Genomic DNA, 26,068 nt, shown 5'->3' with positions numbered 1-26,068 from the left:
TCAGATTTCTGTCCCCCAAAGGACGTTGGAGCCGGATGATGACTTACCGTGCCTGCGGGCCGTCATCATCGTCGTCGTCGTCGTTTTCGGGGGGCTGTCTCGGTGAGCTCACCTTCCCTCCTCCCCCTTCGGTGTTCCGGTAGGCTTGCGGCGTCAGCTCGTCTTTGACAAGTTCGGATTCTGCTGGGCTGACGACTGTGACGACTAGCAGAGGCGAAGCTCCAGAAGCAAACCAAACGGCGGCGCAGGCGCACGTTCGTTTCGTTCGGGCATTTCGGATCTTTTCCGTCCGTACCTTACGCATGAGGAAGGATTTCTTAACTTTTTGTCCTCCTCCGTCTCCGACTTGCTAAAGACTAGGAAGGGTCTTTCTCAATCTTAACCTTCCTCTTTCTTAATTTTCCAGTTGGTCTCGTGTTTCACGGGCTAGAGAAGTTATGCTTGATTATGCCTTGAGGTGACGATGCGTGTACACTTGTTACTGGACTTCGGATGCATGAGCAAAAATGGCCAACAGAGGTCTGCGCGGCGCATAGTTGTCAATGGTGCCTCGTCTCTTGTCTCGTGATGACAACTGCTTTTCAAAAGTTCCGGAAACAATTTGCATAGCTTGCTTACCAAACCGCTTTACTTTCCTGCCTGACAAGAACAGCTGGCAAATTGTGAGCTTGGCGTTCATTTCCAGCACAGCGCACGGGGTATGTGCTGTGCTTCACGAATCACGAGTAATCCAAGGGGTGTAGTTAGAAAGATCTTCCCTCTTGGGCAGCATCAAATAACCTTGACCAAGCCCTGACCGGTTCGCAAGGCTCCTTTTTGGATCCGGTGAGCTGGTAACGGGGTGTGCGGTTCCTGTGACGGCTCCTGCGGCGGCGTCGTTGAACGCTGTCATCGTGCCGGTGTGCTGTCAAGCATCCAAAGAAGAAGGAGCAAGATGGAGGATGCGGAGAAACGGGAAATGCGGACCCCGGCAGCGTCTATTTGGCGGCGCCCATGTCCGAAGACCTGGGCTTGCCCTATGATTCGGAACTGTTTTCGTTCCACTCGCGTGTACTGCGTGGTAGTTCCTAGGGCTTATTGGCGTTGCAAGGAAGCTTAAACGTCAAATTAACAGCTGCTCAGCCTCCCCCAAGTCTCGGTTGGGGATGGACTAGACTGAATATCATCGACGGCGGCTGTGGAAGTGGATCAGCGCCGGGGTACCTAACTCATGTTCGGCGCGGGACGACTGTTGCGCCTTGCCCAGCTAACAGCGTTACATCGGGACTGTTCACCCGACTCAGCATCCCGGGGTCAGACGGCAGCGTGCAATCTCTTTTCGGCAAGGCAAAGTCCCCGCGCGGCCCCACTCCGGCCGCCGTGGCCGGATTGACACATCGAGATCATTAGCAATGAGTCGGTTGCCGTCAAGGGGGGAACTGAACAGAGCGAGAGATCGTCGGGAGCAATCAAGGTTTTGGTTGACGGCGCCGTGACAGGACGGCGGCTGGCACAGTGGCGGAGTCTCTCGTGAATGGCCGGGAGCACCCTCGGTAACTTTTGCCAATCGTTACGGACTGCCTCGAATGTGACTATGAGTGTTTGGAGTTAACCATTCAACTGGCATCATCTGACGTACGACGAGCATCAGCCATCCCGCTGTGGTATCGAACCTTGAGGCTTAGAATATTGGGACGAGCCCTGAGGGAAACTCGCAGCGAGTAGCCATCAGAACAGAGTCATGAACCAACTCTATAGGGCTTGGCGGGAGCATCGAGATGAAGCGCGTGTTGAAGATGATGCGCAGTATGTCAACTGAACGAAAGATTGCCAAGTGCATAGAGGCGTAGAAGACCATTGGATCCCTCCCTCAACACGCCTCCAGGATAGGCCCGGGTGGCTCTGGGCGCTGGCATGCGGTCGTTGGAGGGGAAATCTTGGCGTCAAGGACAGCGCGGCGGGAGCAACCCTGAGCCACTGACTGACGCAATTTCAAAGCTGCTTTCAGAAACTGATGTTGTTGAGGGTTCTTCGTGTCTTGGAGCTTCAATGTTTTGTGTGTTGTTTGCGCTCTGCTGGGACATGCCTGAAGGCCCTGAACTTGTACGGCCCATCGGCAGAGCTTGGGCTTGCAGCTTTGACACGGCCCAGAGAAAAGTCAACCGGTATTCGCGTCCCTGGATCTGCGCGATAGAGCTTTGTCCTTTTGGACCTCAATCGGTCTTCTTCTGCCAAAGATCCGTATTACCGGACTGTGCGAGTCTTGACCCGGGTCGAGACAGTACTATTCAGAGACACAGACGATTATCCCAGTGGGCGTACGAATGCACATCGGATCGATATGCGTCATTACATTAGCCAAGAATGCAAAGAAAACGGGCAAGTTCCTGCGCAACGTCAGACGAATGGTAAGGAAGACATTTGGTGGTGCCAATGTCCCGAGCACCTGCAGTAAGATGGTTTCATGTTTCTGATGGCGTCAGGAGCGCGCGGGAGAAGCTCAGGCGGAATCCTACCGGTAGAGGCAATGAGCTTCCTGCCTCTGGGCAACCTTGTGGGAAGATGGAACAGGGTCTAGAATGAAGAATGATGTGAAGGCTGGAGGGAAGGGAAAGCATTGCGCGGCCTGCGTTGGTGCTGATCGGCGCTTGTCCCATTGGTGCCGTGTTAGTTGGCGGTTTTGACAAATCGGGACGGGAGGACGGGTCGTTTGCTGGACGGTTTGATCGACGGACATTGCAGTTACCCAGATGTGGTGTGCACGTCCTGGCCGATATCAGAGAAGAATTGACTGAGATACTGAGATGTCCAAGTATTCACACGTGGGTTGGCGTTGGGATGGTTGCATTCCTCGGTCAGCGGTCGAGGTGTTGACCGACGACAGGGTATCCGTCAGGTAGTAGTGATGGTGGTGGGAGCGCTCGAGGCACCATGTCAAGTCCCTCCTCAGGCGCACATCGAGGAGGGTCCTGAGTGAGGCCTCTTTGGAATGAAAATAGAATTGGCTTGAGGGGAAGGCTCTTCAGCCAATGCCGTGGACTAGAGTAAGCGGTGAATTCGGGCTGAGATGCAGCATCGTCGCAGGGGATGGTGAAGCAGTGCCGAAGCCTGCGGCTGCCGTCAGATAAGCCCCTTCTTGGCGACAACGTGCCTCGTCATCATCAGCAGTGGAAGCGCAACATCCTTGAGGTGTAATACTTGGCGGTGGGCGATAGGCGCCGCGATGGACTCTCGCCGTCTGCCGTGTGCAAGAGACCTCACGAGAAGCGTGAAGCTTTGCACTGCATTTCTGGGCAGTCGCTCTGCCGGTTCAGAGATGTTAGGGATGAGAGGTGTAGATGGTTCGGGTGTAAGCGGTTGCTTTGATGCGCTAGCAGTTCGGGAGATGTTGCGGGAAGGACAGCCAGCCCAGCAGCAGTAGCACCGGGATCCTGATGGTGGTACCATCCGGCTTGTGGGCAGCAGCGTCCGTGTCCATCATCAGCTCAATGCAGGTGCAAGCCCGTGTGCCATGCTCCAAGTTCTGTGTCTCATGCGATATGTTCCTGCTCCTGCTCCCGCTCCTGCTGGGTGAGGTGATGCTGGGCGAGTGACTGCCCGTTGTCAATGGACGGGTTCCCACAGCAGCGCATCAATGGCGATGGCATCCACTAGCCGCCCTACCCAGGTAGCACGGTAGGTACGAATAGGCGGCTTGTAGCCTGAGGTGCCGTTAGTGGCCCGGAAGTGCGCTTATCACAGTGGCGGGAATGGCTGCTGCTGATCGGTACTCCGTTTACTACCTTCGCAGTGTGATGTTCTACGTTCCACATGTTTCGCTTCCTCTCGTTCGTCAAGACACTCCCACAAGCCCCCAAGCCAAGCATTCATCATGGAATGCTTGCGTACGCTTCACTCTGTCCGCCTTTCATTGCTTCGTGTAGTGCTGTCCGATATCTCCAAAACAAATGTTTCTGACCAAGGCTTACGGCAGCAGAGACCCCAGACCGCCCGCAACGGCACCTTTTTACCTCCGGGAGGCTGAGTCTGAATGCCCAGCCCGCCAACTTCATTGGGTTCTTCACCCAGACTTTCGCTCGCTGGCATTGGCACTTTCCGCACTGGCATTGGCATCGCCAATTCAGCAAAGTACACAACCGCATATACAGGGTATCGATGTCCATCAACACACGTCGTTTCGTTTCCAGTTTCTCTCTACTAAGCATCCCTTCGGCTTCTCTGGGCCCCTACTCTACCCTACCCTACCACCACGCCCTCGCCGTGGTTCCTGTCCTCATTTCGTTAATAGAGTTCAGACCACTCTCCATGTAGACTACTAAGAACGCAGAAATCAGTCACTGCCCACGGTCCCAAAGAGGCCCCAGAACGTCGAGAAAAACGAGAGGTAGAAGCCCCTGCGAGCCCACTAGTCCCATCTGCGTAGAACTATGCTCTCTTGCCCTGGGACGCTCCCGGCCCCGGACCCTTCGTCCCCATGCCTCCACGCCCCAAACGGCATCCCTTCGTTTGCTCATGTTTCTTCACATTGTTGACTGTTGCCTCTGCGGCGCGCATCGCATTTGAACATTCGGATGATGCTGAGAGGATGAGTATTCCTCCGTCATGCTGATTGATGGCTGGGACTGAAGCCGCAGCAGCAGTGAGGCCCGGCCAAGCCCTGGATATTCGTAGGCGCATTCCCAGAGCGCCGGCTTGCCCCAGGGCCCTTCCTCACTTCCATTTTAGCATCCGGGGCTTGTAAACCCTTCGCCCAATCACCTTTCCCCCGATTCTGTCTGACACGCTAGAAAGGGTAGCAGCCCAGATCCAACCTAAGACACGGCAAGGAGCCAAAATAACGACCAGGGGCACCACCACTGTCCACTGACCAGCGTGCCTGGTTAGTCTCTCCGCCCATTTTTTAGGCTTCGTTGGCCCCGGGGGAACGTGTTGGACCGACCGGGTCCGTCGACGCGGGTCGCTATCTCCCCATGCCCATGACCAGTCACTTTTTGCACATTGTAACGCTGCCTGTCTGTATGCTGCTGTGTACAAACGGGCAGATCACCGTCGGACTGAGCCTATGACAACTTCTCGGCTTCGTGGCTGTGTCTAGCTAAGGTATGCCGGCCTACGTATGCTGATCTCTAGCCTTCTCCGAGAGCTGCTGCTGCTGCTCACTGCTGCTGCTGCTGCCCTGGACGGTTGAAAGCTTACCGTACAAGCTGTCCGCGGCTACCAAAGCTAGCTTCCGGCCTACTCAGCACTCACCAATTGCCAATCCGATAGAGCCTGGCGGTCCCAGCCCAGCCCAGCCCAGCTATCTTATGCGTGGGTTACAGGTCCTCCAGGGGTCATCCCCTGCGTGGCTTGACTGTCAGAGAAACAGAGAGAGTTGGCCCGCTGCCCGCACTCCCCCAAGCCAAGATTCGAGTGTGAGGCGAATGGGGGAGAGACAAGAAGAACTGGGAGGGTAGCCAGGGACCAGGGGCCGACTCCCGGGGCGAGACACGAAGGGCACAGGAAAAGAGATGACTTTGTGCTAGTGTATCGAAGTCGATGCCCATCTCTCTCTCCTCTCCTCCCAGCGCCAAGATTCCTGGGATGACGACGTGGGGAGCAACAAGCAGGTGCCATTAAACCCAAAATCCCATGGCAAAACGGTTGGCAGAAACCAAGACAACGCGCCCAAAAGGCAAAGCCACCGCGGTTGTATCCCGTACCGCTGCGTCCTCCTCCTGCTAGCTGGCTAGCTACCCGACGCTTTGAACCTAGTACCGCACCGCACATCCTACTCTCAACGTGCCACGGAGCTGGGCTGCCGGCGCTCACCCGACATTTCTTCATAAGAACCCCGGAGCTCCCACCCCTTCACTTCACCAACCGTCTCAAGCTGCCGTGTTACTGCAACGACTAGCCCGGAGCCTCCCTGCATATCAACGCACAAAGACGTATGTTACATTCCGGCCTGCTCTCTCTGATATATCTAGCACCTAGTCCTCATAGACCACCTCGAGCTGCCCAAGACTAACACTGCGTCCAGTCATCTCTTGAACCATCCAGACGAGCAAGACACAATCATCATGAAGGCCTTTACTGCCTCCGCCCTGGCTGCGGCTCTTTGCAAGCCCCCCCTGCCACTTGGTTCCCTCCTCGGCAACTAACAACTTCAGATGCGGCGACGGCGTCTGCCGACCCCGTCCAGGCGTGCCCCAACGACGTCTGCTTCAAGGTCGCGGTCCCCCAGGCCGCCGCCAGCTCTGGCTCCGGCAACCTGTACTTCCAGATGTCCGCCCCGACCAGCTACCAGTGGGTAGCCCTCGGCACCGGCTCGACCATGTCCAACTCCAACATGTTCATCATGTATACCGACGGCGCTGGCAACGTGACCATCAGCCCCCGTACCGCGCGCGGCCACAACATGCCCACCGTCTCCGACAACGGCGCGGCCCTCACCCTCCTTGGGGGCTCCGGCGTCTCGAACGGCAAGATGGTCGCCAACGTCCTCTGCACCAACTGCGCGTCTTGGAGCGGCGGCTCCATGTCCCTCAACTCGGCTAGCACCAACTGGATCGCGGCCTGGAAGTCCGGCAGCGCCATCAACTCGGCCAGCAACAGCCAGAGCATCCAGCAGCACGACGACCACTCGAGCTTCACCCTCGATCTCACCTCGGCGACCGTCTCGTCTGACAGCAACCCGTTCACCGGGGCCTCGACTGGCGGCAATGGAAGTGGCAGCGGAAGCAGCGGCGGCGGCTCTACCAGTGGTGGCAGCGGCGTTGTATTTAACGGTGGTGGTGGCAAGTCCGCCATCCTCCTCGCTCACGGCGTTATAATGTCGATCGTCTTTGTTGCCTTGTACCCTCTCGGCGCCATGCTCATGCCTCTGGTTGGCAAGTGGATGGCACACGCTGTCTGGCAGTCCGTCGCCTTCGCCCTGATGTGGGTTGGCTTCGGCACTGGTTATGCCTATGCCCGCGACAACGACTATGTGAGTTGCTTTCTATTTTGTAAAACCCGGGAGACCGCGTCCCTTCCCATCCCGCGGACGGTCTCCCCTCCCGATGCTCCATTGTCGGGCCACTCTATCCTCCAAGCCCAGAACCGTAAGCTGATACGTGATGCTCTCGTAGTTGTTCAACAACACCCACACCCTCCTTGGTACTGCTGTCACCGCCCTGTTGGCCATCCAACCGTTCCTCGGCTACGCCCACCACGCGTACTACAAGAAGTTCCAGGGCCGCGGCATCATCAGCCACGTCCACATCTGGTACGGCAGAGCCCTGATGATCCTCGGCATTATCAACGGCGGCCTCGGTCTCCAGCTCGCCAACACGCCCACTCGATATGTCGTCGCCTACTCGGTCCCCGCAGCCATCCTGGGTGTCATGTGGCTCGGCGCCGGAGTCTGGGGCGAGATGCGCAGGACTCCTCGCATGAAGCAGGAGCACAGCCACGAGTCGTCCGAGTCGCAGCAGCGCATCCCCTACCGCCAAAAGAAATAGAGACCGGGCGATGTTGACCGGAACCCGCATACAACAGAGAAACAAAGACGGACACAGTGATCACACTTATTACAATATGTTGTTATTTGGGGTATGGCTGTATCGAGATACGCTTGTGTCACTTTAGATAATACCTATTGAGGCTTGAACCGCAACTAATGCAGCTTGTGGTTTCTGGGTTTGATGTGTAGCTTGGAGTTTGACGGCGTTAGGTAGCGAGCCAGTTCCCCGATGATGACGGGGGAGGCTATGAATTCATGATCACTTGATCTTTCAATACACTTCACTAGAAGCTGACCACCGATGCGTGACTGAATGGAAGCAATACAGCTGAGAAGACGTAGGTGAAGCGCCAAGATCGGTTGACATTGGAAATCAGATGAAGAAGGTGGGACGATGACGACAAAAGCCAACGTCTGTGAGGTGTGAGGTCATGATGTAAGTGAAAAGACGATGAAGAAGGTCTCGGCACACTAGCCGGATCGCATGGAGCCTAGGCCGGGGAGATGGACCCAAACGTTGGTGTCGCGGGAGGCAGCCACGGAGGCTATGATGTCGGTGGACTGACGAAACCGTTTGCCAGCGTGCGAAGAAGCTGCCTGGCCAAAGAAAGTACGCCGTCAAGCACTTGCTATTCCACGGTATCTAGAACCGAGCAACTGCTGCAACTAAAGCAGCTTTCTGCATGAATTGGCGGTGGGAATTGCATCACGTGATAGCAGTCCACCGCCCACCATTCTTGCTCCTCGTTTCCCCGAGCCGCCAGTGCAGGTGGAGAGAGAGGTGCTCCTTCCACCGAGCGGGCGGGAAAGAAAGACAGCGAAAAAAGCGGCCTGAGGCACCCACAAAGCCCAACCACAGCGGTGATCACTGCGTCGTCCAACCGGCTGGCCGCTGGTTCGTTCACTCTCCAGCTTTTTACGTCCCGTCCGTACAAAACCCTCAACCACCTCTGCCGTCCTCACCCCCCATCCGCCCCCCGGTGTCGTTCTCCTCCTCCAATTGAGCCAGCCACACCCACATTCAAGATGCTCGTCCAATTGTCCAGAGCTACCGTGAGTCTTTGCCTCTGTCCCCCGTTGATGAAGTTGTTCTGCTATTGCCCCAAGGAGGGGTGGTGCTGTCGCGGTCGCGCGGTCGGAAGGAAGTGGGAAGAGAAAAAACTGACGAGCATGACCAGCGCGCCGTTTCGGCTGTCACTCGGCTGGCGAGGCCCAGCGCCGTCCAGATGAGGGGATTCATTGCCCCCACGGTCTCGCGGAGAGGTTCGTAAATCCCTTTTCCGATTTTTCCTGTCCTTCGTCTTGTCGCAATTGCCCCGGGGAGATGCGGGACGATGGTTCGTTGCGGTTCTGGTCGGATTGCCGATGCGGCCAAGGGAGACCAAAGCTCCGAAGCTGAGTGGTCCGCGAGTGACGATATCGGTCATCGACTATCAACCAACAACATCTAAACCTGTCACTGTCCCACATCGAATCCAATACCGAAGGACGATGCCTTCAATGCACAACATCATCCATTCCCGACCTCCCCGTCGTCGCCCTCTTCAACCGCACCTGCACCCCGCCTTTGTCGTCGTCGATCATGCCTCGCTAACCCCGATACAGCCGACTTCGTCCAGGAGCTCTACCTCAAGGAGCTCAAGGCCTACAAGCCTGCCGCCGTCAAGGACTCCGACGCCCAGGGCCAGGTCCAGACCTTCTCCGTCCCCCAGACCCCCAAGTCCCCCGAGGAGACCGACCTCGCTGCCAGCCTGAAGGAGTACGAGAGCATGGCCGTCGAGGTTGAGGGCCAGGACGCCGCCGTCGCCGCTGGCGGCCAGCCCGTCCAGCACGACTGGCTCATGATCGAGGAGGACGAGGAGGAGCCTCACCATTAGATGTTGTCGTTTAAACGAATAAAACCAACCCTCGATCCGATATAAAAGGGGACCATCAAACTTTTTTACGTCCACCCCAACGATAAAATTTATACGTCAACCGACCCGAAAGACTTTCCTCGTCTTCTTTTTATCTATCCTCCCCCGATGAACAAGAAAAAGTGCTTTTCTCTGCGACTCGAAGGCTTGGATTGTCTTTCACCTGCCGCTTGCCGACGGACCGATGGAACGAGGAGAGCGTTGCTATGTTTTGAGACGAGAGAAAGAGAGGAGTGAGACAACGTTAGGAAACGAAGAGGAGAGGAAGGGGAAAACGAAGGGAAGGTGTGCTGGGAGGTGGTAATCCCGTGTATATTGTCCAACTGAACCTCGCTGGCTAGGAAATGCTATCAGCATACACTCATTTGCTTCTGTCCACGTCACACATGACGCTGGTATCCTTCTGTGCCGTCTGCCCAAGTCTTTGCCCCCGATATCTTTGCATCGTCGGACTTGACTGTCACTCTTGCCTCAAAGACTGCTTCGAACTGCGTCATGAGCACTTCACCCAGACATCAAAACACACTGGAGGGCATGTGGACCCGGAATCTTCCGGAACATCGTAGACAGAACAGTCGACACCCACAAACACCGACAACTCGACCACCATGGAATAAGCCCAAGCATCGGGGGCATACGACAACCCTCGAATGTATGCATAATCAGGTGCCTCGCAAAGAGTCATTCTGAAGTGTACCGTCAATGCGAATCGATCCATCTAGCAACGAAAACAACAAACACAGCCAACGCTATCTATCGCTGTGGATCCACAATCAACTTGTTTACGTTCATGCGTTGTTAACCTGAATCATTTCCCGAGTTCCTGCACTATTTCCTGATGTCTTCTCGTAAAGCATAAAAGCCTCACGCCCTTTTTGGGAAGTTGGCACTGAATCGGCAAAGGAATAGAAGTAGCACTTGATCCACAGCTTACTGAATGCAACGTTCTCGCTCTGCTGCTCCGTGGGGTCATGGGTATGCTCATCAGTTCTTCACCTTCTTCAAATCGATATTACAAGTCACCGATTTCCAGCAAACACAAAGCAGTAGGGAAACGGTTCTTCTGTGTTTTTAAGCTAATTAAGTTTATTACAGACAGACGGCGCTTTCGTATTGCCTCCTTCCCCGTTTCCCAGTCTCTCTTTTCTCTTTCTCTTCCTCTGTTTCTTTTGTTGAGATTGTGTCTGTTGCACATCTCTCTCGAGTCTTCTCGGAGTCAAAGCAGCAAAGAAACGCAGACTTCCCAGATGGAATACGCAGCAGAGCCATGTAGGTTTGGCTCCCAAATTTCTTTCGCCCACTTCTTCCTCCATCAAACCCCCCGACTGCCACAAGAGAAACCGCCTCGTTGTGTATTTTCGTTGAATTCCCTCGGGGAGAGCTCTGGAATGAACCTCAAAACATGCATGCATGAAAGAGCAAGACGTCATGGAATGGAAGGGCGATTCAGAAACATTGCCAATGAAGAAAATAGTTCACCAATGTTTGAAAAACTGCCCCAGGTATCCAGAGTCTCAAGAAGCATAGTGTGTATAGGCGCTTCAATCAGCTTGGAAAGCTATTCTGAAGGCCGATCCAGGTTCTCCCTCCCCCGCCAATATTCATCGCTCTGCCCAAAACGCCATGTACCGAATACACCCTTAATTATCACATGCAAAGTTGACCGCCCTTATGCACTGAATCCATGAATGTTCGTTTTTGACTTCGTGATGACGACCGTATGTGTGTGTGTGCCCGCGCGCGCGCATTTGTTTGCAAAGGAAACAGGCTGTGTGATGAACTTTTTCTCGTCCTCAAAATAGAACCAAAAAGACGGAACGGCTGACCAAAGCAACAACACCCTTAGACGTCAAAGTGGCCACCTCCAACCATTTGCTCGTCGTTGGTGGTTGTCCGGACAATGCCACTCATCCGGTTGCCTCTTTGGTTCATGTCTTCCAGGTCGTCCCAGTCGTCATCCTGGTGGTGCGAGTCGCGCATCTCTTCGTCATCGTATCGGTTCTTATCTCGCATGTGATCGTCAAGGGCGCTCTCGTCAACAAAGGTGAAGCCCTGGAAGTTGGCCTGCACAGATGGCGAAAGGGGCGTGGATGTGGCAAAGCCCCTTGAAAGGGCTGCTGCCCGCTCATTCAGAGAGCCGTTGTTGTCCAGTGCATTGGTGAACTCAGGGTCGAAGTAGGACACGTCGGTAGCAGAGGTCAATTTCGGCTTGAATGGCGGGGTGATGAGCTTCTTAGCTAGGAGCTCCCAGTCAATGTCGCCAAAGAATGGGTGGCGCTTCAGCTCTTCAGCATCATCCGTGGCACCCAGGCGGTGCTTGGGGTTTCTGTTGAGCAGCCCCTTGACGAAGTTGCGACCCTCCTGCGACAGAGTGTCCCTTGGGAAGCGGACCTTGCCGAATGCGATGTTCTTATACATCTGCTGGGTGTCCTCCGCGTAGAAGGGGCTCCATCCACAGCACATCTCGAAAACAAGAACACCCAGAGACCAAAAGTCGACCATCTTGGTGTATCCTGACTCGTCGAGGAGCACTTCAGGGGCGAGGTACTCCGTCGTGCCGCAAAACGTGTTGGTGGTGTCGTTCTTGGTCAGATTCGCCTTGGATAGACCGAAATCACAGAGGGCAATGTGGCCGTTGGCGTCCAAGAGAATGTTCTCCGGCTTCAAGTCTCGGTAGACGATGTCGTTGTTGTGCAAGTGCTGGATGGCCAAGATAAGTTCTGCGATATAGAACTTGGCTCTTCGCTCATCGAACCTGCCCTCCTTTTGCAAGTGCCAGAACAACTCTCCTCCGGACATGTAGTCGGTCACCAGGTATAGATCCGATGGTGTTTGGAAGGAGAATTTCAGACCCACGATGAAGGGTGAGTCTGACATGGCCGTCCGGACCAAAATGTTACGTTCGCCGACGGTATGGGCCACTTCTTTCTTCTGGACGATAACCTTCTTGGACAGGACCTTCATGGCGTATATCCGTTCGGTATCCTTCTTGCGGACTTGGTAGACCTGCCCAAACGTTCCCTTTCCGATGAGCTTGAGAATCTGAAAGTCCTCAGGTCCGAAATGCTTCCTCTCCGTGCGGTGGTAGATGGCTTCAACATGGATTTCACCCGTCGGAGCGTTCTCGGCCATCGTGTCGGCGTGTCCCTTGAGCGCGTACCACCCACGAACCGGGTTATTAGAGTCCCTGTTCGCCTGGAAGTCGACATGACCAAGGAATTCCTCGCCATTCGCGCTGTGATCATAGACCGAAATATCCACCAGCATGTTGGAGTCGACAACGTCACTAGCTTGGGTTAGTCCTGGGATGATGGAAAGATTGTGATGCCAACTTACAATTCTGCTTCGGCGTCCCACTTGGGGCTAGTGAAGAAAAGCTTGGACTTGTTGCGGAATGTGTTGTAATCGGAAATGCTGGTGTTGCTGCTTTGTCGGCTACGCATGGGGATGGACATCGCCGGCCGTCCAGAGTCGCTTCCTTGCCTCTGGATCGGAATACCTCCCATGGACGGCGGCGGCAGGTTCACATGCTCCTCTTCGTCCTCAACAGAACGCGGACCTCCTGAGATAAGCTCGCTTCTCTGGAAGACAGCGACCACGTAAGGGTCTCTGGCACGCCTCAAGCCCTTCGCCTCAATAATCTTGATCGTGAGCTTTCCCTTCGCTGCAGGCACTTGAGCACCGGTTGAACCTCTGGGCGTTTGTGTACCACTAGGAGGAACCGTCTCATTACTGCTTCTTTTAGAGCTCGACCGCTCCTCAGAAGGCTGAGCAGCTGAAAGGGCTCGAGTGGGGGTTGGTGGTCCGCTCTTTATACCCGCGACTTGTGTTAGCTTCTTGAGCTGATCAAGTGAGGAAGAGTTGTCAAGGAAAGAGGTTTCCTGCGCTGAACCGATCTGGGAATGTGTGGGAGACATTGGTGTGATGTTGGGTTTGGGGAGACTGGGATTGGATATGTGATGAGCATGCACTACTGATGTAGTGACCATGCTTGAGGGTTGCGACATGAGGGTGAGGCTGCGGCACTTGGTCGATGAGAAGTCTGATGGGTGTTTTTGGAGCAACGGTCGCGCAGATGAGGATGCAGCGGACCGTCCGTCCCCGTGCCACAATGACAGACTTCTCGTGGGACGTCCCATGGACGACCTTCGTGATATCGGCGGAGTCGGGTACTGATGAGTTCCCGGCAATGCCTGTGCCTTGGATGCAGTGTGTTGTGACGGAGCTCGCGGCGCGGGACGGGGGAGTGATGATGACGGGGATATTTGTTCAGAATCGCCACAGGGCACAGCAACCACTGAGCTGACCTGAGAGGCCGTCCCTTCCTTCTCGACTTGTTCGGTTGAGGGACCGGAAAGAGACTGCCCTCGCATAGAATCCGACGCGACAGGGGCAGATACAGAATTGTGAATAGAATCTGTACGAACCTGGCCGAAGTAGCTCATGATGCCCGGCAGGCGTTTGTCATGGAGGTCGGGCTGAGGAGTCGCCACACCGGAGCGGGGCGTGTCAAAGCCGATTTGATCCGCTCCATCATCGTCAGCCGGAGCGGCAGCCCTGTTTCGGTGGTCAACAGTGAGGTTCATCATCGTTGGCGTTGGCATGAGCGCAAAAGCATGCAATCTGCGTTGCGGATATAACACAGAGAAGAGACGAGCGCGCTGGGTAACGGAGCGAAAAGCGGAGGCAAATTTGGAGGACGGAGCTAGCTCATGACGGCTGCCAAGCCCATGTCCGGTCTGGTAGGGACAAGTGCAGTGTTGGAGACAGGTACTCGGAAGTAATGGTAACGAAGCGGAGAATAAGAGAGGTTTTTGGACATGTATTGCTTATGACGGAAAAGGACGGGGAAATTTTTTCGACCTTTTCGGCGCGGGTGGCCGCAAGGATGCCGTCGCAATAGCTACCCGGGTAGTGCGATTTGAGGGGGATGATGCAAAGGACCAAACGAGAGTTGTCGAATAGGAAAATAGGCAATGTGGACTTTCGTTCCGAGAACGCCCCGTGTCGCGTTGACTTGAGCGTCTTTGATCACTAGTCAAGGCCTTGCTCCGGGGGTCTTGGTGAAGACGATGGCGGGGCAATGTGCTGGGCGGTCGCGGACATGGAGGGGGAGAGAGGGGGGGGTAAAGACGGATGAGGGGGAAGTAGAGGGGCAGAGAGGTTGGAGGATAGAAAGAGCCGGATGCTGACTGGTGAACGAAGGCAAATTGGTACCACTACAAAGCTGCCACTGAGACCAATGTCGCTACTGCCGTTGCCGCTGCCGCTGGGCATTGGGCGAGTCAGGCCTCAACTATGATAAGCCTCTTGCAGCACTGGTACTGGCACTGGCTCTTGCACAAGCGGCCCCGTCTCGGCTCCTCTATTTGCAATTCTTGGTCCTGTTGCCGCACTGGCGGCCGAACCAAAGGTTCAGGTGGGCGTGGCGGCATGGGGTAAAGGTACCACCGCACCACCGCACCGCACTGCAGGGCAGTTAAAGGTTGGTGAGGTAAGTGGTAGGCATGGCATGTAGGTAAGCAGGGGAAGGGTTGGGACGAGGGGTAATGCGGTGATTTGCATGTGCAAGAGACTGTATTTGGTCGTGAGGGGGACCTGGAAGCGTCGTACATCACACGCGACATGGCCCTCACAGGAAAGCCAGCTGTAGACTACGACGCCCCCAAAGCCGTCAGGTAAGATTGTCCGGCACCATCAATCAGAACGGGCGCGGGGGAGGGCCATGAAGAGGCAAACCAGAACAGAAGGCGGGCTCAGACTAGATGCCATAGTCAAGGTACCTTAGCTTGACGAGGAGCCGTGGCGGTAGGAACAACCAACACCAGAGACGCAAATGCAGAACCAGACTTGAGCAAAGACGTGAATGCGCCTGCTGGTCTTGCAGATTTGCTTGCAGCCTCGGACGATTGTCCGGGATCGTCTGCGGTAGGCTGAAAGGGCCGTTGACGGCAGTCTGATGCCACCGGCACTAGCCAGAATGGGGAACTCCAGTCCTTCCCAAGCTCCAGGTGCGGGAACAAGCAATGGAGGTAGCAGTGGGTGGTGCGTGTCCCAAAAAGCTCCTCGTTCGCCAGTCACCCCTCCATCGCCACGCTTTTGGGTAGCATGTGTGTGCCGCGAAGACAAGCCGCAAGGAGGGGACAGCCTTTGAGATGGGAGGCTTATTATCAAGGGTCCAGTTCCAGGCCCAAGACCAACTCCGGCTTCAGACCAGGCACCGCAGCCGGGCTGTCATAAGAGAGAGCTTGCGAAAGAAGCCCTCATGACGCACACTGCGGAGGGCCAGATAATGAAGAATTGCAGAGACGAAGACGTCTGCCTGCCACTATGAAGAAACCCTTGTTGGATGCCACTTCCCCAGCTGGAGAGCAGTTACACAAACGGGGCAGGGGAGGGGAACCAACTAGGAAACGAAGGGCATGGCCGATATCAAGCGAATGGCGGACGAAGAGCGTCACAACTCAGACTCGGACTGGTCTGAAGGAGGCAAACTAGCATCCTAGGATTGACTAAGCCAGCTTCAAAGGCAGGCAAGACCACTGGGCTGGTGGATGATGCTTTTCAGAACAGAAGGCTGAAAGGGTATTCTTTTTTTGTGGAAGACGAGAAATGCTGTGCAATGCGGCCGCAGCAAGGAGGGCCGAGGACTCTGAAGGACAAAGGCCGTGGCAGATGCGAAAAGCAGAGCGCGGGTGCGACAGAGGTATCGAAATCCGCATCGATCGGTGTGTAGGGAAAGCAAGGCAAGGCAAGGCAAGGCGGAAAGTAAGAACGGAATGGAAAAGTGCACTCACTTGGGGGTTGGGCCTGACATCATCATTGCCTGGGTCGCCCGCTTCAACAAGTCGAAGCCACCGGTGCTCGTGTTTGCATGTGCGCCCTCGGAGCCAGACATGGTGGGCTGCTAGTCTGCTGCTGCTGGCTGTCGGGGAATCCTGTGATGGTGGTGAAAGCGTAGAAGGAAGGCCTAGTCGAGGCAGAGGCCCAGATCCGTGGTGGGCGTCAAAACAGGCCAAGATATCGCAGCGTTGTCGGATCGATTGGTCGACTAAGAAGTTGCGCGGCAGTCGTGTGTGGGTGGATGACTGTCGCGCAAATCGGCGGCGGGAGCAGAGATGGTGTTCGGTGGTTGAGAGTGAGAAGGAAGGCGACAGTTCGGCGGTGGTGCGTGGTGCGTGGGTGTTGTGATTTTTTGGAGTTGGAATTGGAGACTTTTTTTTTTCCTTCCCGAATAGCCAGGAGGGGTGAGAAGTCAGGAAGTGGGATGGAGTAGAAGTCGGCGACCGCCCACTGCCTGACGACGGTGAGGAGGGTGTTGACTGTGTGCGTCCCTGTCGTGGGTGGTGTGTGCGTGGGAGTGGATGCAGGTGGGTGGAGGGAAGAGGGGAAATCGCGAGTGAGTCCAGGTGAGGCCTGTCGTAGCCACCTCACCTCAGTCTCTTGTTTGCGCTGTTGCGTGTTGGCTGCTCCGGACTGGCTGGCCGGTGCTAGGGACAGCAGTGCTGGGTGGCTTGCGGTGTAGGTACTTTGAGACGGAGCGCAGGTATTTTGACAGAGCCCAGATGCCTTGGCAAGGTGCAGGCGAATGGGAGAGGCGGAGTGTGAGGTGCTGAATAGAATACTGGAGTCACTGATGTGGTGGTGGACTGGTGACTGTGTTCCGCAAGACGGTAAGGTCAGGTAAGGTAGAGCTGGCTGGCAGGTCGTGTGGGAGTGGGGCGAAGGCGACAGCGCAACGCGGTAGAAGGCAATGGACTTGGCCCAAGGCCCGAATATGCCAGGGAGTCTGCGATGCGACCGTCCAGTGAGAGTGCAGCTGCCCCGGTGGGCGGATCGTGAAGTGGCACCGCGGGCGGAGGAGGGTTCGTGGTTCGTACGGAGGGGACCCGATGTTGTTAGGTTGGCTGGGGACCTGAAAGAGTCGGGTTTGCAGCTCAAGGATGGTTGGATGTAAGTGTTTGACGGACGGCAAAATGTGATGCCTGGCGGCGATATGAGATGGCTCCTGCCGTCAGGTCGGTGCCTGGTGCAGGTGGTGCTGGGGCGAAGAGGTTTTAAGAAGGAAAGTAGCCAGGGGATATCACTACCCGCGTGCCTGTTAAGGCAATAGAAGGCAAGGTAGGTATCCAGGCGTCCAATTCGAACCCAAGGGGACCAAGCCTCAGGTTGACGATACCATGTGCGAGTCCAACCAAAAAAAGCCTGAATCGACATGGAAAGAGCGGCCGGCGGCCAAAGATATGGAACTCCACAATTGGGTTGCCTTTCCTTCCACTTCCAGCACACTGCACACTGCACCAGCGGAGCCGCCCTGTGCGCCAGACGCCTTTAGCCCTGTCCAGTGCCGTCAGCCCGGCATGCCTTGCTCAGCACTCCGAGGTTGACGGCAAGACGGGAAGGGGGGGAAGGAGAGTACCTGCCTGCCTGTGCCTTTCAACGCCCCTTCCATCTCAACAGCCTCAACAGCCTCAACAGCCTGCCCGGACTGCATTCCACAAATCAACGGCAAGTCGATGGTCAGGTCTGGGCTGCTCTGGCCTTTTCCCCAGGTACACCTACCTTTACCCGACTTTCAGGTGGTTATCAATACGCAGCTTCCATTTTGATAACTGCATCCCGTTCCCGTCCCTGATAGCAGTCGGAGAAGCAATAGATCCATGTTGCTAATTGCAATTGTTGCCACTCATAATTGATTTTCTCTGCCCGTTCCCTCCTCTCATCCCGCGTCAACCCGCATCAACCAGACTCGCCCCGTTTGTTCCTCTACTTCCCTCCTCTCCTCTCCCGTTGCGTCCCCCGCCTTTCGTCTCCTCTTCGCGAGCATAACGCGGTAGTAGCTCATGCCCACCCAAGCAGCCATGACACATGGTCGCGTACCCAGGTACCCCTAACCCGTCAAAGTGCCTCCTGCCTCCTTTTTCGACCTCTCGCAACCGGTGCCTTCGCCAAGCCAAAGTATCTCGTGTCCCAAGCTAAGTCAGTCAGTCGAAATGTCCCAGGTCTGGTCTTCTGCCGCGTCCCAGTCCGGCTAGGCTTACTTCATTTCAGAGTCCCAATGTTCCAGATGACTTTCTAGAACGGACCGAACACGCCGTCGAAGCAATGAATTACCACCGCAGCCCTGTTTGAGCGAGCTTTAAGCCGCAACCGACTCGCCAATATTTTACGTACAGCCCCGAGCTGAAAGAGTCTTCGTCATTGCTTTCCATTCAGCTTGCACTACATCGAAAAGGACCTTGGGAAATCATCGATATCCTCCGGTTACCTAGTCGTGTGGGGGCCATGCTACGGCTCCCCTCCGAAACCGCCGATTGATATGATCCTCTCGGGATACCGACCCCGCCAGCGGGACATTCCTTTCCTAGGGTATCCGTCCGTCGACATGGGCGAAAACCGCGGGGGTGGGTTGGCGGTCGATTCGGTTGACAAGGTGGATGAGTCAAGCCGACAACCAAAATGAGAAACCAACATCAACTTGGACATCGAGACACTTCATGCCGTTGCTTTTCTCACACTCGCCTGCAGCAAATGATTGCCTTTGCCGAGCCAAGAGGCGGTTCTGCAATCTCTGCACCAGCCTGCCCTCCCGTCCGCCCCCAAGTCTTTTCCGCAGCTGCCTTCTCGACCTGAAATACCAAGTCCATCTGCTGCGTTCTGGCTAAGAATACGCCGCAAATCATTGTCAGGATCTGGAATGTCTCGGGACGGCCCCCGCCAATTGTACTCGACCCCTGTTTTTACTGCCTCCATCAATGCAAAAATCGACATCAGCCAGCAACATCCAGGGGAGTACGAGCTGCACCTGCGCTCAGCTCTGCGACTATCAGACACCATTGGCCGTGTTCCCGCTCTTGGTTCTCGCGTGTCCAAATTCGGTCTGATTTTGCCCCCCTTGCTCGTGGTAACGAGCTTGCTTTTGAAAGAAAGCGCGCCCCTGCGATATTGGCTACATAGTCTACCCTATCAACTTTCAAGATCCGGGGTTCATGTTCTTACTCGGCCGGCCGGCATGCCTGCAATACCACACAATCCTTTTTACAGGTTACCAATTGACCGGCTTCGCCATATCACGGCCTGCAGCTGAGGTAAGAAAAGGATTCTCAAGCTGACTAACTCTTTTGCCCCAAAGAGACGAAGTTCAGGTTAGATCAGGATACACGAAGAGCGCAGCCCCAACGAATGTAGCAAAGCAACTCAGCACTTGCAGATTCAACGGATGCACGCCAGTCCGGGAACAAGCGCTTACGTTCTGCTGCTTCTGTGCCTCTTTCCCCCGTACTTGTCCGGCTTTACACGGACACAACCACCTCTAGCGGTATGGCTGAGCAGCAGCTTGTAACTGCGTAAGGTCGTGCGACGTGGGTTGATTAGATACCCCAACTTGCGAGTCTGGTCTCTGCAGCGATCTGTCTGCGGGCCGCTATCTGATGGAAGTATCAGTACCGACACAACGATTGCACCCTCGTGCTTACTTGGGAGGCCCTGCGAACCGCAGCTTGACGTAGCATACCAAGATGCCCGCGCCATGATTCAGAGACGTTGCCAACTTGCAACTCCGCCGTTTCCCCCACGCACGGCGCAAGATGGAAGCCGGCGTGCAATAAGCGACAATCCTCCCCCGCCGTTCATCTGCTGTGGAGCAGCCGTCCCCCCGCTACGTAACTGGTGGAATCCCCTACGTCAACCGCTCTCTCCACGTCCCTCGTCCTCCCACTCAACACGGGGGCCTCCCAACTCTGTCCCCATCCGATCCGACGTAGCCCAGCGTTCGAGACATGGCGGTTTTGCGTCAACGAGTCATTAGACTCAACGTGCACACCACGAATAGTGTATTGCCATGGTTCCAACCGGGCTCGAACACCACAAGCTCGACTAACGTAGCAGTCCACAAGAAACATGGAACCTGGCCAAGGTCATCATCAATCACTATTCGCGATGCGCCCACGCAGCGTCAGGGTAACTTCACGTCAACGTCCAATGGCGACCGACGTCTCCAAGGCATGAAGGTTTTGGTCTCCCCGAGGCACATGGTTGACATGTTCCCAACAAGACCGCTCAATGCAGCAATTCTGCAGTGAGTCACCGATACTTATTGGTCAATGCCAGGTACAACTGCACGAACCGCAGCTCCCCTTGTGCTACTGTACAGTTTCTGTACAGCTCCTGTACACCCAAAGTTTCTTCTGTTCACACACCACACACACCTTGCTGCGCAAGAGTGCGCGTCTCTCGTCAATGTTTCGCAACCCCAACCCCGAGCAATCCTCGTCCGAAGAATCCTCGACCCGACCCGCCGGATCTGCAACTCTCCAATCCCGCGCTGCCTCCGTTGACAAGAAGAAGGTTACTGTCCAATCTTCGAACCGAGTTCCTCTCAGCTTCCACTCCTACCCTCCCCCTCCTCGGATACCACATGCCGAAGAACCTTCGTTTGTTCTCGTACGACCCTTCGTGCGTCTCGAGCTCCCCCTCTCTCACATGAATAGAAATGAATCAATCTCAAGCGGGGAAAACACTTTGCTGGGGACAAGTTTGACAAAGCTTCATGCCCAGAACGCAAGGTTCAAACATGGCACCGCAAGATTACCTGTTGGACTCTGGGGGGAATGGCAAGCTCCAATGGATGGTACCCCAGCTTGCTTGTGAAGCTATGCACCTAGACGCAATACCAGCGTCGATCCATCCGCATTCTGCCGATGAGGGGTAGCTCCATTGCCATCATCCCTCAAACACGATATAGACGAACCTGCCAGAAAGGGATATCTTGGCATTCAGCGACGAATCCCGAGCTCGGCCCTGCCTCGGGTCTGCAGAACGTGCCGACTCGATGGTTTGACAGGTCAGTTGAAGACGTACCCGGGGCTGGCTCTGGTAGGTCACATTCAGCAATGTCCCATTTGTTAATTGTGAATCACGCCGGCGGTGTCTTATTGAAATAAATTGGACTTGGTGAATCCAAGCCTTTGGCTGTCATGCAGTCGAGTCTGGCAACTTCAGTGGGAGTTGGTCACGCCAGTCGATGCGTCGGCCAACCGGATGTCCTACATTCTATCGACATAGATCCATTTCTGTGTTGTGTTCTATGAGCTCTTGTTGATTATCATTCGGAAACATGTTGACTATTGGAGTCGTGGGTTACAGGTAGCAGTTCCTAGGACATATCTACAGCCGCGCAGTGAGGGGAGAGCCGCCCATGGAAATGTAAATGAAACGCAACAATTGAACTTGTGTAAAACCGGCTGCCATGGTCTTTGAAACTTTGTGTTTTGAAAACGTACTACACCGTCCAGATCCGCGTTATACTACTCGGTCTTTCGACTTCAATACTAAGAGTCAGCTTGGATTTGGGTCAAGGCCGCCAAACACAACACGACTATGTGACTCGAGGAACTACATAGCCACGCTACCTTTCTCCGTGGTAGAAAACCTACGAAGAAAGGCGACCATCGAAGCCTGAGGAAAGACGTTTGGTTTCGGCTCCTTTGTTTCAACGGCCACTTTGGGTAGAAACTTGAATGGAATCCTCGTCTGAGACTCAAAGAGGTGTAGGCCGCAGTAATAATACCAAACTATCATTAGAGACAAGCACCTTGTGTAGGATCAAAGGTGCGGTGATCAATCACAAGGTCTTTGTTTGGGCGCGGGAGGTCGCGATTGGGACAGTACCAGTGAATGTCGCAGAGCGGACGACCGAGGTTGCGCCCTTCCACCTCTTGACCATCCATTCACATTCAGTCCAATACCTTTACATCAACTGCCTCTCGTCTGAATTCTACTCACAAGTTGAAAAGTCCAGTTACCAGGTGACACATATTTCGGTGAATCAGTCGAACTGAGTTCGGTCAATCGCTGGTTATATGCACCCTTTTGAAGGACATCTATAGGTTCTCAACACCACCTTGATGCCAGAGGAATCTCCGAAACGCAAGCATAACAATTTTCCAATCAGGAACATACCTATCTAATAGCACGATCAATCCAGGAACCGAGGAGTCAATTCATCCTTTCTATCCCTCACAAAAACCCAATTGGATACATCCGCAGGCACAGTTCAGGAACAGACAACCATCTCCTTTTGAACACACAACTACACTGCATACCCAACCAAGTCTACTACAACATCATCACTACACACCCGACCACTCCAAACAACCACACATATCATGATGGCCGCTACAAACACCTCGGTCAACATGGCCGCCGTCAATGACCCCATGGACCTCGAGTTGGGTGACAGCCCTACCAAGCTGAGCAACGAGACCGTTGCCCGTAAAACCCCCAAGATCATCGTCACGAAGTCGGGCTCCAAAAAACAAGGTACGCTCAGGAACCAGGAACCACATCCCGTTTCAAAGTCAATTCATGCCAACAGCGCAATAGACAACAAGACCCTGCGCGCCACCAATCCCCAGCGCGTTACCAAGGCCTGGAATACCAACAAGCTCGAGCGCAAAATTGCCAAGCGCCGCTCTCGATACCTTAAGGCACGTGAGGCCGTCGAGACCCTCACAACTACCCCTCCCAGCTCCGACGTCTCTGACTCCGAGCTGTCAACCACCAAGGCCCAGCGTACTCTTGCCGAGCGCCGCTCTCGGTACCTTGAGACCCTTGAGGAGTGGGCCCTCCCATTCACCCCTCCCAGCTCCGATGTGTCTGACTCTGACGACGAGCTGTCAACCACCAAGCTGGAGGACGAGACCACGGCCACAGCCACCCCTGGTACCAACGACATCGCCCAGGTGACACCGTGCACCCCCCCTTCCGAGGACGTCAAGTTCCTCGTCAACCCCAAGATCATTCTCCACGGCGAGACCTTCCGCTGGAACAAGGTCAGCGACGGTATCTACCAGAAGGCCGATGTGCTCAAGAAACCCAAGATCGTCCTCCACACGGCGACCTTCCGCTGGGAGAAGCTCAGCGACGGCACCTACATGAAGGTCAACAGGGTTTAGAAGCCCATACCCCGCATCGTCTTCATCCACCGCAAGTGATCCGGCTTAGCTTCAATGGGCCGGGCATTTCATGAAGGCTGCGAGGGGCTGTAAGATAATTATTGGGATAACATGGAGTTATCGAGATTGTTCGTTTTACTGGCGTTCGCCTAGGCGCTAGTTGGTATAGATGGAGGCATAAGAAAGGCGTTTGAGATACCCACGGAGTTGCAGGTCAGACCGGAGACCCTTTTGGAAATTGTTTATGAGCACGACGTTGAGAAGCACACCCTTGAGAGCGAAGAGGTGTTTAGGATACCAGTCTGTCTTTATAGGCCAAAAACTTTCCCCCGTCAATCACTCTTTTGATTTGGACGTCGACAAGCCACAGGCACGGCCCAGACGGGTTGTGGGTCGAAATAGTGTAGGATATGGAAATCAAAGATTGGAAACCAAAGATGTTGCTTAATTGTGAAGTTGATGTGAGCTCGCCCCTAGTGTCTGTTAAAGAATCTGTGCCCTGCGCTCTCCAAGTATCTGGTCAATCTTCCTCTCAAACTCTGGCGAAGACGTCTTGGGGTTGTTCCGGACATCAGGCGTCTTTCTAGGGAGCAAAGGATCGGGGAAGTGCTCTGCCATGAGAAGTCAGCATCATTCAGTCGTGAGCGCCAAACGCAGGCATCATATCTCCTGCATTGAGTCAGCGCCCACAAGGAAAGCTACTACTCACTGGGATCGAAGCGCTGGTCGACGAGCTTAGCCTTGACGGACTCGCACTCGTCCCTGAACTTCTTGTTGTTCCAGTTGGCGGCCTTCTCGTCCCCGGCGCTGCCTCCCGCCTCCGGCCCAGGGGTCTGGATCGCGGAGGTGGCTGCCATGTTCCTTGTTGTAGATACCCCGATGGATGGAATCCTTTCTTGCAACCATCCATTAGACTATTGCCAACATATGATTACCACGAGTTTAAATGGCATGCTTACTTTACCGTGCTCGCTCACTCACTGCCCGATTCGGCGATCGTCCTGCGCCAAGAGGAGGATGCCCAGACCTTTTTGTTTCCGAGATCTAGGAAGCTTCAAGAGACAGATGAATAAATGCACAATACTTTAGAGAAAAGGCCGTCGAACAAGTATTGATAACTATATCACACTTTCCAAGGCCGTGTTGGGGTATATGAGTCTCCGCCCTGCTTATGCAGTCCAAAGTAAGCTTGCCAAAGTCATTGCGAATGAGCGGGATGGGGGACGTCGTTCTCGTCACACAGACACAGCCAGACACGGGCCCGGGCAACCCCACCATTCCAGGGTGTTTCCAAGATCCGATGCAGCGCCTGCTGACGCCCACCCTTGCAACTGCCCCTCCACACAGTTCCCTGGAGGAGGAACTTCGTGGGTACTTCCCACCAAGCCAAATTGGCTGTGTGCACACAAGTTTCTCTTGGGTCCATCTCCGCGGTCAAGTTAGCCCAAAGAAAAAAAAATAACGACTCCGTTCAAGGAACCGCCGAGCCTAGGGGTGCCCGTCAACTTCATCCCACCTTTTTCCGCGTCGGACCCTACATCAAACGTCAGACACCTTGACGTCTTCCTTCTCATCCACCTTCAACCTCGAGGATATACCAATGCTGCCACATTAGTTATTATACGATTTGCCTTCTCACGGTCTACCCAAGCTTCTCTCCTCTCCCTGACCACCTTGCAAGCCTCTGTTCCTAAGGCGGCTCGCGACATTTCGACGGCATATCACATTTATACGGCACCAACGTACGAACCGCCAAGATGGTCAAGAAGGGCGCTGCTTCCAACGCATGGGAGGATGACTGGGAGACCCAAGCCGACAGGCTCGACGACCAGCCGCAGCAATCTGAGCCTCAGGTTCCGCTCAGCAAGGCAGAGCGCCTGGCCCGGCACGCTGAGTTGAATCGCAAGCTGTGGGAAGAAGCGTACGTCTGTCCAGGCCATATTTCCCTCCGTTGCAGCCCGAGTCCACGAAGCCCTTACGCTTCCACGCCCCCAATGCCTGCGAGACAACTAGCTAACCCTCACCACCCAACAGCGACTCTCCAGCACCCCTACACTTCATCGACTCTCAGCCTTCCGTCCCCCTAGCTACTGGCTTCAAGCCCCAAGTCAAGGTCCTCAGCCGCAAGCCCGCACCGCAAATGATCGCACTGCGCGACCCCGTCACCGGCCTCTCCCAGCTCTCCCTTGCCGATGACGACGACGACAAGGCAACTGAGAAGAAGCCACAGCTCACGCCGGAAGAAATCAGGGCGAAGCAACAGCGCGAACTCGAGGAGAAGCAGCGTCGATATGAGGAGGCCCGCGCAAAGATCTTTGGGGAGTCAAACCCTTCCTCTGGCGCCTCGAGCCCAGGGACCGTCACGCCGCCTAGAGGGCCAGGCGATGGTGGCAGAGGCAGCCAGCGCGGCAGGGGCCGTGGCCGTGGAGGTGGTCACAGAGGAAACTCAAGCAGGCAGGAAGACAGACGACCCGTCAGTAGGCCTGACGCGGGCCGATCCGAGAGCGGCCGCGAGCTCTACGACCCCAATTTCGCCCCCAGAGGAGGCGTCTCTTTGCAGAAACGTGGAGGAGATTCTGGTCACCAGTCTGGACGGTCGACACCTAGGGACGACGACCAGCCGCGACAAGCGATCAGATCACCACGCGGGCCGGATGGGAGTGGAAGAGGAGGGTTTGGCTTTGCCAACAGAGGCACCAGAGAAGGTTGAATTACTATGCTAAGACGACATA

At 55.1% G+C, this 26,068-nt stretch overlaps 6 protein-coding genes across 6 annotated transcripts; 4 read left to right on the top strand and 2 right to left on the bottom strand.

The window, feature by feature from the left end:
- Positions 1-5,610: 5,610 nt before the first annotated feature.
- CDH-1-7 (Cellobiose dehydrogenase) lies at positions 5,611-7,463 on the top strand (the record flags this gene model as incomplete). Its single annotated transcript, XM_066150723.1, has 4 exons — positions 5,611-5,621; positions 5,876-5,909; positions 6,002-6,949; positions 7,092-7,463. The coding sequence occupies 4 exons, from the start codon at positions 5,611-5,613 to the stop codon at positions 7,461-7,463; spliced, it is 1,365 nt and encodes a 454-aa protein (XP_066009700.1).
- Positions 7,464-8,491: 1,028 nt separating this feature from the next.
- Positions 8,492-9,342, top strand: CGGC5_v000824 (ATP synthase subunit H; the record flags this gene model as incomplete). The annotated part of the gene is made up of 3 exons (XM_032020118.1): positions 8,492-8,518; positions 8,644-8,728; positions 9,071-9,342. 3 exons carry the CDS (start codon positions 8,492-8,494, stop codon positions 9,340-9,342), a joined length of 384 nt encoding a protein of 127 aa, XP_031882822.1.
- Positions 9,343-11,223: 1,881 nt separating this feature from the next.
- SCH9 (Serine/threonine-protein kinase SCH9) lies at positions 11,224-13,970 on the bottom strand (the record flags this gene model as incomplete). The annotated part of the gene is made up of 3 exons (XM_032020121.2): positions 11,224-12,667; positions 12,718-13,190; positions 13,809-13,970. The coding sequence occupies 3 exons, from the start codon at positions 13,968-13,970 to the stop codon at positions 11,224-11,226; spliced, it is 2,079 nt and encodes a 692-aa protein (XP_031882722.2).
- An 8,580-nt stretch (positions 13,971-22,550) lies between these two features.
- Positions 22,551-23,336, top strand: CGGC5_v000822 (uncharacterized protein; the record flags this gene model as incomplete). The annotated part of the gene is made up of 1 exon (XM_032020122.1): positions 22,551-23,336. One exon carries the CDS (start codon positions 22,551-22,553, stop codon positions 23,334-23,336), a length of 786 nt encoding a protein of 261 aa, XP_031882721.1.
- Positions 23,337-23,434: 98 nt separating this feature from the next.
- CGGC5_v000821 (uncharacterized protein) lies at positions 23,435-24,193 on the bottom strand (the record flags this gene model as incomplete). Its single annotated transcript, XM_032020123.2, has 4 exons — positions 23,435-23,485; positions 23,540-23,564; positions 23,875-23,947; positions 24,046-24,193. 4 exons carry the CDS (start codon positions 24,191-24,193, stop codon positions 23,435-23,437), a joined length of 297 nt encoding a protein of 98 aa, XP_031882724.2.
- A 900-nt stretch (positions 24,194-25,093) lies between these two features.
- CGGC5_v000820 (uncharacterized protein) lies at positions 25,094-26,046 on the top strand (the record flags this gene model as incomplete). The annotated part of the gene is made up of 2 exons (XM_032020124.1): positions 25,094-25,257; positions 25,371-26,046. 2 exons carry the CDS (start codon positions 25,094-25,096, stop codon positions 26,044-26,046), a joined length of 840 nt encoding a protein of 279 aa, XP_031882723.1.
- Between the last annotated feature and the right edge of the window lie 22 nt (positions 26,047-26,068).

The sequence above is a fragment of the Colletotrichum fructicola genome, assembly GCF_000319635.2.
Source record: "Colletotrichum fructicola Nara gc5 chromosome Unknown KSG_Nara_v1_contig01, whole genome shotgun sequence".
NCBI classification, from domain to species: Eukaryota; Fungi; Ascomycota; class Sordariomycetes; order Glomerellales; family Glomerellaceae; genus Colletotrichum; species Colletotrichum fructicola.
This window is presented reverse-complemented; position numbering and strand designations above follow the sequence as displayed.